This window comes from Mixophyes fleayi, chromosome 2, assembly GCF_038048845.1.
Source record: "Mixophyes fleayi isolate aMixFle1 chromosome 2, aMixFle1.hap1, whole genome shotgun sequence".
NCBI classification, from domain to species: domain Eukaryota; kingdom Metazoa; phylum Chordata; class Amphibia; order Anura; family Limnodynastidae; genus Mixophyes; species Mixophyes fleayi.
In genome coordinates, this window is record NC_134403.1 from 317,015,256 (window position 1) to 317,026,651 (window position 11,396).

An 11,396-nucleotide genomic window follows, 5' to 3' on the forward strand; every position below is an offset into this window, starting at 1 on the left:
TTTAGGGGTATCTTTAAATTGAGGCAACCTAAGGTAGCTGTTTCAAGCACAAAATTATAGGAAGCAGTAAAATGTTAATGCCACAAATTCCAATTTCCTTTCTGTAAATATATAAATTACTGGTATTTACCTTGTTGACACATCTAACAAATGCTTAAAAATTACAATATATGCCTTATATAGTGAAGACAGTTAATATACAAATGTTTATGACAGCTTGTATAAGGGATGTCAATCGTGTAATTTCACTTGCTTTTTCAAGTGACATTGGGCTGATTCACTAAGGAAAGTTAAGCAAAAAATTGAGTAAGTTTTCTAATACCCCATTCATACTGCACCAAAATCCCGGGTTTTTGCCGGGGCGAGCTCAAACGACCCGGGACTTGGTGCAGTATGAATGGTACAAGTCAAAAATCCCGGGTCTAAAAACCCGGGTCTTCAACCCGGGATTTATCGAGGGGTAATTCCCGGGTCGGATCCGGGTTGCCTGCACTATGAATGGTGCAACCCGAGTTTTTCAACCTGGGTTGCACAGAAAACAAGCTGATTGGCTGTCTGCCTGTCTCTGGAGGATGATGTCATCGGTGGGAGCCCGTGGAAGATTTTAGAAGGAGTTTAGGAGAAATGGTGGATGACATCACCATTTTTCAGCCAATGAAAACTGCTCTGGTGATGACTCCCACAAATTGCCAGGGCACAGACTTGTGCAGTATGAATGGGGTCAACCCGAGAAATTCCCGGGTCCGGGGTGCAGTATGAATGGTGTTTCTGAGCTGGGACGCTCCGAGCCCCGGCAAAAACCTGGCTTGAAAAACCCGGGATATTGCCGGGGCGGCAGTATGAAAGCGGTATTACTCAAGTTTTCTGGACAAAACCATGGTACAATGCGAGTGGGGCAAAGTAGTTTATTATTTTGCACATAAGGAAAATACTGTCTGTTTCTTTATGTAGCACAAAAATACTTTATAGCTTATTTGTACACTGAAATTTAAAGTTGGTCTAGGACATGCCTTACCCCAAATATAAATCTGCCATCACATTTTAAATTTACCTCCCCCTCCAATGCAACATGGTTTTGCCTTACTTACTTACTTACCTACTTACTTTTGCTCAACTTTCCTTAATGAATCATGCTCTTTATGCCTAGGTTTATTTTCCTAATCACCTTATGGCATTAAGGGGGCGATTCATTTGCGGCAATGTGGCTTGTGGCAGGGGCGGATCTAGACATTTGTCCTACCCGGGGCGATTTTAGGGGGGGTGATTTAGGCCCCACCCCCTTTCTGATGTCTAAGGCTGCCGGCGGCTGCACAGTATGTGCAGGTCCGTTCAGCAGTGGCAGTGTGCTGTCCCGCTGCTCTGATTGTGTTCGCAGCTAATTGAATCTCTACCTAATTGTAAGTTCAAGTTTTTTAAAAAACAAACAAATATGTTTTCAATTTAAATTGTGGAGCTCAAAGATATTACTTAGATTTATATAACCTTCTAAAAAGGAGAAGTGATGGCGCTACCCATAGCAACCAGTCTGGTGGTAGCTATCATTTATCTAATGCATTCTAGAAAATGAGAGCTAGAATCTGATTGGTTTCCTTTTTAGAAGGTTTGATAAATCGATCCCTATATGTGTATACAGCAATCATTTCCTATCGTATTTTCATGGCAGATTAGGAATAGGAACAGTTGCCCTAGGAAAATAGAGATACTGAGGTTTACTCCACAAGACATTTGAAATGTATGTTATTAATGACTCACCTATGCATTCTACTGTGAAAACCTACTGGAGTTTTGAGCAATTCGCTGCTATCGATTCAAACTGACAATACAATAAGCGTGAGCTGGGAGGAGCCTGGAGTGATTATACAAACACTGAAAGAGTCCTGTTTTCTGTCTGCTCCAAATACACATCCTCCCAGCGCCTCAGGCCACCACAAAGTGGAAGTCCTTCAGTCATTGTCCTGGGGGCAAGGTCAAAAGCCAACAACACTTACACTGCAACACACATCTACACACATTGTACCTGTTTTAAATGCCTGGATATGATTTTCATGTTATATGAAGTGATGTATGTTTTCTCAGTTTCCACTAATATAACATGTGTCACAATTTATCTCCTGTAAGTGAAAATGGTTATACAGAGGTTTGTTTTATGCTACATATTGCTTTCAGTCTATACGCCCTTCTACCCATGATTAGCAGTGTTAGGGACATAGCTGCAGCTTACTGGTTACATTGGTTCCTTAGGCCCCTGCTGTATAAACACTGCATCTGACCTGCATTTTTATTACGGGTGCAAAGCATGCGATTCCATGTAAAATGAAAAAAAAATTCATTCATACTTACATCTCATGCGTTTACGTTTATGCGTTTATTTGGACACTGCATGTTTCTTTTTTTATTCAAAACATGTCACCAAAGTCTATTGGTCTCTATATGAGCGAATGTGGTAAACTAGCTCAGTCCTGATTTTCCCCACTAAAAGTAGTAGGCCATTGAAATGAATGTCACATTGACATGATAGGAGCTCCCCATCATTGTTAATTGATATAATGATTTTCTATTGATGTGTGATAAAAAGCAAGGAGTCCCTAGCACTCCCCTTACTGCTAGCCAATCACAGGGGAGCCAGCACAGGAAACCGCTTGTGAGTAGGTGAGCGGCTAAGGAGAGTCCTGGTCAATTTAGATAGATAGATAGATAGATAGATAGATAGATAGATAGATAGATATGAGATATATAGATACTAGATAGATAGATAGATAGATATGAGATAGAGAGATGGATAGATAGATAGATATGATATAGATAAATAGATAGATAGATAAATAGATCTGGGATAGATAGATAGATAGATAGATAGATAGATAGATAGATAGATAGATATGAGATATATATAGATATTAGATAGATAGATAGATAGATAGATAGATAGATAGATAGATAGAGTATATACACAAACACACCAATATGCATCTATGCAATGCTTGTAGTAATATGAAAAGGACAGTTTTCCCATTTCCTTCCTTTTCACTTTCATTGGTGATCCTGTCCGTGTGTCTGGGGAAGGCAGCCCCTTTTCCTGTGTGAGGAAGTCCTGTCCAGTCTGGCATTAGTAGAAAGTGGATTGCAAGTGATGCAGCAGCAAAGAGAGAGTCCAGGTGTCAGACACTCTGCTTTGTGATCAAAGAGAAGGTCAGACAACGAGCACTTCAAAAGCAGTAGGTGAGGTGGAGTCAGGGACCCCTGGGGTCTGCTAGAGGAGGGGGGTTCAGCGGAGCTATAAGACGCTGGCACAGAGCTGTGCAGGTAAAGTGCAGCACAAGACGCGTCTGATAATTACATGGAGAATATGCTGAGATCGGCATTTTTCTCCAGAAAGGACCAGACAGAACCACTGTGGAGCAGCCAGGACAATGTGACGGCCACAGGTAGGTGCGAGAAGTGTGGACACTAACTTCGTCATTTATGGATATTATATATATATGGGCACAGGTGGTACAACAGGACACTTCCATAACATTGCTCTGATTTATATAGTAACTGTACGTGATATACAGTGCGCAATGGGCATTTCATTATTAAAGTAGCATATACAAATGCTGTAAATCTGGGCGAGTTTTTTCATTATATTATATTGATATGTAATAATTAAAAAATGACTGCTGAACAATATTACAATTGTGCCGCACAGACGCACTTTGCTGTGGCTAACTATAGAATGATGCGCTCCTCTTTTTACTACTATATAGTTATACTAGTCATGAGACTCATTTTTTTATTAAAAGCTCTGCCAACGATCTGTGCATTCACCAAGGAAATAGCATATTAATAAGCATCGCCGTGTGTCCTTACCAATAACAAGTGCTAAAATCCAATATATAATAGCGTTTCTCAAGTGCGGACCTGAGTGCAAAATGCGTGTCCTGTTCATATCTGAGCGCAAATTTTACGTAGATCTCCGTTTCCAGACTTCACGAGCAGCTCTGAGGGCAAATTTCATATAGAACTAAAGAATTTGGATCATAAACTGTAATGTAGAAAGACAAAGAACAAATAACAACAACAACCACAGTACTTTAGTAGTAGAGTGATAGCAGTATAAAACGCTTTATTATTATTGGTCAGTTCAACATAGTTTCCCAGCTGGTATTAATGGCTAATTGAATACGTTGTACAATATTGTTTGTAAAATAAATAATAATTTATAATCTAATTCACGGTGTTCGTGTTAGAGGAAAAGATCATGATATTTTAATTTTCAGATTCAGGAACACAATGTAAACCAAAGGACCCAGTTTCCCCACTGAGCGGGACCCCCAGCCAGAGGAAGCGTAAAAGGACTTTATACAGCAAATGGCAGCAGGTGGAGCTAGAGAGCGTATTTGAAGTGATCCCTTATCCAGACATCAGCACCAGGGAGCACCTGGCCAGGATTATCAGACTACCCGAGTCTAAAGTGCAGGTACATAAATGCATCAGCCATTGTAGTCACTGCCATGGAAAATTAATATAAATACTAGAGATGCTCAGGCTCGGTTCCTCAAGAACCAAACACACCCGAACTTAGGGGATCAGAGTACGAGCGGCTCGGTACTGTCGCGCGCCCTCGGATTTGAAAACAAGGCAAAAACGTCATTGTGATGTTGTCGGATCTCTGGAGTTTTGAATTCCTTTTTATGATCCAACATAGCGAGGGATGGGAGGGAGTGTGGAACACCATTTTTCTTTTCTGCTACTGCTGTGTGCCAATGTGTCCTAGATGTGCAAGGAACTGCTGTGTGTTTGTGTCATTGCTCTGTCGCTTACCATACAGCCAGGTTGCTGCAGTCTTTGTTTGAAAGTGTATGAAAATAATATTGTGACCTGTGATGTGGTCAAAATTGACTGCAAATGACTTGAAATTACTGTTATTGAGGTTAATAATAATGTAGGAACAAAAAAAGGGCAAAATTATGTGATTTTAGCATATTTTAGGATTTTTTCTAAAATATCCAAAACCAAAACATGAAGCTAATCCAGATCCAAAACCAAAACCAGTTCACGGGGGTCAGTGAGCATCTCTAATAAATATATGATAATGTATCCTCCTGTAGTCATTACTTCTTTAACACCTTACAGTAAATGAGGACTGCACATGCCAATGTAATCCTACTCATTGCAAGCAGCTACTGCACCTTACATAATCTTGAAGATAACAAAATCCCCCAAACAAAACACATCTTGTTGTCCTTTCAGTACTGTGCATGAGACACAGGGCCCCTAATAACTATTATATTTGGCCAAAAGTTTGTAGTTGTCTAGGGACATATAACATATCATACAGATTAGTGGTGTGTTCCTCATTGTAATGCAGCTATTACATATTATCTTCCACCAGCATGTGCATGTCATAAATGCTAAACTCTAAATAACCTGCAAGAACTCCAAGGTTTTTTAGAAAGGATGCTGATTTGCAATGGGTTACATGTCTAACACTCTCACTTTCCTGTCTAAATGATCAGTGAGTTTTCTTGGCCTGGCCACTGGAAAGTAGTATTCATGGGCAGCAAACATGGACCCATTATGTTTTCTTTAATTATATTTGTTTTTCTGTTTATCCTGTAAGAATCAAGAAGCATTGGGTTTTCGGCATGCAGGATACAACACTACTCAATTTGGGAGCATTAATAAAATATACTATAGGGCAGTACAAAGGTTTCCCGGTCAGTCATTTTAAACCAGAATGATATGAAGTAAGCATGTGGCATAACAAATAGTCCAAATGCATGGCTGCATTTGTTAATATGCAGATATGCAGCAATGCTTTTTAAGTGATAGCAATGTGGCCTGATAGTATGCATAATTTATATGTATTTTATACAACTGACCTGTTGAATCTAGAAAGTACTAACTCTTAGGGGGGTATTCAATTGACGGCGGGATCGCCGAAAATCCTGCGCTCAAAGAATATTACCGTTAATATGGAAATTTTGCACGTAAATACCGTTAATACGGTAATTTACTCGCTGGATTTCAGCTCACAGCTCAGGGAGCTGTGAGCTGAAATCCAGCGAGTAATTACCGTATTAACGGTAATATTCTTTGAGCGCGGGATTTTCGGCGATCTCGCCGTTAATTGAATACCCCCCTAAAGCCATTATTTAAAAAAATCCAAAAAGCTTTACTAACTAGTTTAACTATTTATAACAATTTATTTTTTTATGTAACAGATATAAGTTATATTATTGTGGTTCAAAATATTTGTTCTATCAGGGATTCAAATAACACACAGTCCAACTTGGCAACTACAGGCTTTAATCAAGTTCCAAGTTTCACTGAATCCTTAAGATCCTTTCAAATAAAGATTAGCTCCTTCATACTTAATTTTAATCTACAAATTAGGTTTCAGATTTGATTCATACTTTCTGATGAAATTGAACCTTTAATAAAAATGGTAAAAACCCTCCCCACCAAAATTGGAATTTTGTGATTTGTTTCGGAATGCATTTCTTGTAAGTAAAATAACTGGTTATCTTTCTTCTGACAGGTTTGGTTCCAGAACCGCAGAGCTAGGAAAAACAAGAGCGGCAAGTTAGACAAATCATTTTATAGGAGAGGATCTTCATTCCGTCATCCTCATCTTTTCCTGAGAGCTGTGTCCCCATCACATAGATATAATCATAGAGACCCCCTGATTACTATGCCTTACCCTCCAAACCAGCCAATGTCACACGGACATGAGGGTCAACAGATAGCTGCCATGCAGCAAGCTGGGTGTCCATCTATTTTTCAGGTATCGCCTTCCATTACACAGCAGTACTCAGGCGAGGAGACCTATCAGTATGGCAACTGGCATCAGGATCCACAGTGGCAGAATTTCCCCTCCAGTAGTACTAGCACAGAATATGGCTGCCAGGCTGCTTGGTACGACTCACAGATGAATGATTTGGAGCATTTCATAACTCCCTCTCATGGGCCGTATTGGGAGTTATTCCCCCATACTGTAAATGAGAAAGGATCTCAGACCTCTCTAGGATATATATCTGATGTGATTTATAATGCTGCCATACTTACTAACCTGGGGGATGTCTAAATCAGGCTTTGTAACCCCTGAAGACAGATAGAGACACCAGCTTTCCAGAAATTTGTGGACATATCATTTTATCAGATTCCAAAACATGTATACGGACACTGGGATAAAGATGAACCTTAACTGGAGTGTGAATCCCAGAAGACATACAACAAAGTATTGCCTCATGTTTGCAGATGTCTCGCACAAACTTTAAATGGTCTTTTTCAATTTCTGGTGAAGCAAGTGGACACTCTTGCAACCTGTTTTTCCCGTTTTAATATAAAAAAAAATACAAAATATAAAAAAAAGAAAGATAAAGCAGATATAAAGCATATACAATTGCAAAAAAAAATAAAGATATGTACATTATTTGCAAGTTGTATTATTTTTGTGACAGTAATTGCGTAAAATAATGTATTTATTTTTAATTAGTGTTAACATTTGTGAAGCTGATATCATGATGCCATTGTTGCTGAAATTTTGACATCCAGGTAGGCCGTTTTTGAATTAATTGCTTGCTTATTGCAGTACATTTGGGTCCAGAATGACAGCCGATCCTGATAAACATCTGATTACGATCTATTAGATAACAGTTGGAAAGATGGTACATTCCTTTAGATAATAACTGCTTCTACCTCTGCATCCTCTATCCTCAACCATGACGATTGTGCCCACAATTAACCACTTAGACGATTGGCTAAGTGGTTAGCACTTCTGCCTCACAGCGCTGGGGTCATGAGTTCAATTCCTGACCATGGCCTTATCTGTGTGGAGTTTGTATGTTCTCCCCGTGTTTGCGTGGGTTTCCTCTGGGTGCTCTGGTTTCCTCCCACACTACAAAAACATACTGGTAGGTTAATTGGCTGCTATCAAAATTGACCCTAGTCTGTGTGTATGTGTATGTTAGGGAATTTAGACTGTAAGCTCCAATGGGACAGGGACTGATGTGAATGAGTTCTCTGTACAGAGCTGCGGAATCAGTGGAGCTATATAAATAAATGGTGATGATGATGATGATGTGAACAGCCGGACTTTTGTGATTTGATCACATGTCTGATTGTGTATAAGTGCCTTAACTTAGAAACCAATAGAAAGTGTCAGTATGCTATATTTCCCATAATGCTTATCTTGATGTCTATTATCAAGGGAGAAAGTAAAAAAAAATACACCATAAAAGCCGAAAGATCAAAACTAATCTTATACTCTCCAATAACTCAACAACAAAGGTGTAAGCCGTCCTAGCAGTTTTTAATGTGTTCTTTACCATAAGCTGTGAGAGCCTATGTCAGGTGGCTTCCACTCTGAAATAATCTATAAAGGTGCACATCATCTTAAAAGCTGTGGAGAGAGTTTGTTATTCTTCAGTGTTTTCGTTTTGTAGAAAATTTAGCAACAGTCCTTGGACTGTCTTTCCCCTGATAGTCCCTTACAACAAGTACTCATTTTTTGTTTTAGTTATTATTACCTGGTATTTATTTAGTACCAACATATTGCGCATTTCTAATGGACTAGAAATGACGTCATTTTAGTACCCAGAGGTCCCCCTGACAGCGGAGACACCGCTGGCTGAAAATAAGTTAAGTAAACATTTGTTATGTATTTTTTTTTAATTAAAACATTTTTTTACACTTTTTTTTTTCTAAAACCCGGGTCGGGCAGGTGCAGTATGAACCCGCCCGACCCGGGAATCTTCTTATCTATACTGCCCTGTGCCCCGGCAATATCCCGGGTTAACAACCCCGGATATTGCCGGGGCGGCAGTATGAAAGTGGTATTACACCCACACATAGTATTGTGACAACAGTAGTGCTTCACACTTACTACACTAATGACGGTCATGTGCTAAAAAGTTTGATGTTTAAAAAAGTAGTTTACAGCACACAGCCTCTTAATAATATATTTTAAGAATGAATGGGGGAAGGCCATATCAATATAGTAACATTTTATAGCTCTAATGAAATATCTATTACAAAAATTTTTTAACTATTTTTATTTTACATGGAAAAAAAGGTGTAGTGCTTTCTAATATGTAAAAAGGGGATTGAAATCAATTGTATTTAAACTACAACTTGACATTGCATGGAGGAAGACAATAAAGAAAACATAAGTATAAATGCAGAAAAAGTGTGTATTATACATTATCAAGGAATACAATGGAAACTGAGAGGTTCATTTTAAGGAATATAACCCAAATGCCCTCTTCCAGAACAGTTTAAATAATTTCTCAGCAATTCTAATTTAAAATATATGCTTTTAATTTGAATGTCATAACAAGTGGTAGCACAGGTGTCCTGGTCCCACAATGAACATGTCACTAAGCTTATGCTGTGTCCACATATTTTTTCATCTCTGCTCTTGTAAATGTCTTTCTTTTCTCACAGTTCACCTGTTTTTGTCTTATATTGTTTACTTTTTTTGGATGGTTACCATCTGCCAATAGGAAGTAATTGTAAAATAAAAAAATCAATCCCATTAGCGTGTATGCTCATTTGCACACCTTTAGAATTTTAGCTGTGTCTATAAGAATGGAAAATGGTGATAACTTAAGCTAGGTACACACTACATGGTTTTCGTCCAATAATCGGCTCAAACAGCCGACATACGACCGCTCGTTCAAAAGTCGGGTCAGAGTGTGTAGTGACACGATGGTTGAAAGTCTGCCCAAATGGACGATTGTCGCCTCATTTGGTTGGTCGTACCGTTTAATATTTTTGTTCCAATCTCGTTTCCGCTGTGTAGTGTGTATAAACTTCCGACCGATCCACAACAGTGAGTACGAAATTACAGTTATTGTTCACGACAACATGGCTGTAAAAAGTCGCTAAAGGGACGTCCACTCTTCCCTTTATTGTCCTAAACAAGGCTAGTGTGTATGCAGTCCATGGACCGAGCGATCGGACCATCGGTCGCATGTAAAATCGCTCGGCATAAAAAGTTGGTCGAAATTTCTGTAGTGTGTACCCAGCTTAACAATTCGAGGAAAGTGCAAACGTGTACTACAGGTTTCCAGACAATAAACATCCCTTTATTAGGACTGTGGGGGTTACTTACTGCCATATGTGCAACTTGCTTGGCGCATATCTCCCAACACAAAAACCACAGCTTTTATTAGTATACACTGCACTAATCTGATTAATGGCAATTGCTATTGTGTTACAGGTCATGTGTTTGATTCCTGGCCATGGCCTTATCTGTGTGTAGTTTGTATGTTCTCCCTATTTTTCCATGTGTTATCTCCCACAATCCAATAACATATTAGTAGGTTAATTGTTTAAATTGACCTTAGTCTCTCTCAGTGTGTATGTTGGGAAATTTAAGACTGTAAGCTCCAATGGGGCAGGGACTGATATGAGTGAGTTCTCTGTACAGCGCTGCGGAATTAGTGGCGCTATATAAGTAGCTGCTGTTTCTGTTGATGTTACTACAGATCACAGACAGGGACATAACTAGAAATCATTTTTGTAAGAGACCCATGTACCATCCAAGGGTAAAAATACAAAAATCGCATATACCCATGGCAGCTGCACCCCTGCTACTATGGTAGTTACCCATTTGAGTATATAACAGTAAAGGTTTGTACCTTTGTTAATAAATATTCCACAGTGAATTTCTCATTCTGACAATTGATTTACAAATATGTGTCTGCTAAAGAACAAATACACAGTAATATGCAGGCCAGACAATCCTCTAATCTGAACAGTTTAAATCAAGGTTTGAAGCCTTATCTTTCTATTTAACAGATCTTTATATTTGTATATTACATTGGTTATAGACAATCTTCCTTTGCGCCATCAGCTTATCTCTTTTTTTAATTTTCAATAGTATTATATTTCAGTTCATTCTTGAAGAACTTTGAAATAAACATGTTATGAGCCCCAATCCTGGAATGTCAGTGAATATCACAATCAGCTGTAATACCAACTAATCTTCATGAACATTACTCTAATCCGGCCCCTTATTTCCAGATGATTGTGAGAGAGATGGAGCTCTGGATTTACTTACATTACCTAATCCCGCCATAACTTTACAGAGCCAGGTTAGAGCTGTGCATATAACAAATACAATATTAAGTGTTTTTAGAAGGGGCTTAGCAGATATCAAAACATTAAATTGACAATGTTAAACGCAGGCAGTCTGTCTCCTGTGCGGGGTTTCACAAACTCATCCTAGAGGGCATGCTTTGTGGATATAAACACATGACCAGGAGCACGCTCTGTGAACACGGTTTGCACCCAAAAAAATATTTTTAGTTAATAAAAAAATAAATGTAGTAGTATGTATCGCTTGTTACTATTGTTCTGTATATTCAATCACTGGTGTTCATCCATGTTAATAAATACAGACAACA

General features: G+C 38.8%; 1 protein-coding gene across 1 annotated transcript; it reads left to right on the top strand.

Annotated features, from left to right (window-relative positions):
• The first annotated feature begins 2,912 nt into the window (after positions 1 to 2,912).
• Positions 2,913 to 7,407, top strand: SEBOX (SEBOX homeobox). The gene is made up of 3 exons (XM_075198191.1): positions 2,913 to 3,425; positions 4,260 to 4,459; positions 6,524 to 7,407. The coding sequence occupies exons 1-3, from the start codon at positions 3,338 to 3,340 to the stop codon at positions 7,067 to 7,069; spliced, it is 834 nt and encodes a 277-aa protein (XP_075054292.1). The 5' UTR covers positions 2,913 to 3,337; the 3' UTR covers positions 7,070 to 7,407.
• The last annotated feature ends 3,989 nt before the right edge of the window (positions 7,408 to 11,396 follow it).

What these genes read in the sequence shown, in the direction of transcription:
- SEBOX (XM_075198191.1), top strand. Translation starts at nt 3,338, where the DNA reads ATGGAGAATATGCTGAGATCGGCATTTTTCTCCAGAAAGGACCAGACA. An exon ending in GGACAATGTGACGGCCACAG is followed by an intron (nt 3,426 to 4,259) that starts GTAGGTGCGAGA and finishes TTTAATTTTCAG; the next exon opens with ATTCAGGAACACAATGTAAA. An exon ending in TACCCGAGTCTAAAGTGCAG is followed by an intron (nt 4,460 to 6,523) that starts GTACATAAATGC and finishes TTCTTCTGACAG; the next exon opens with GTTTGGTTCCAGAACCGCAG.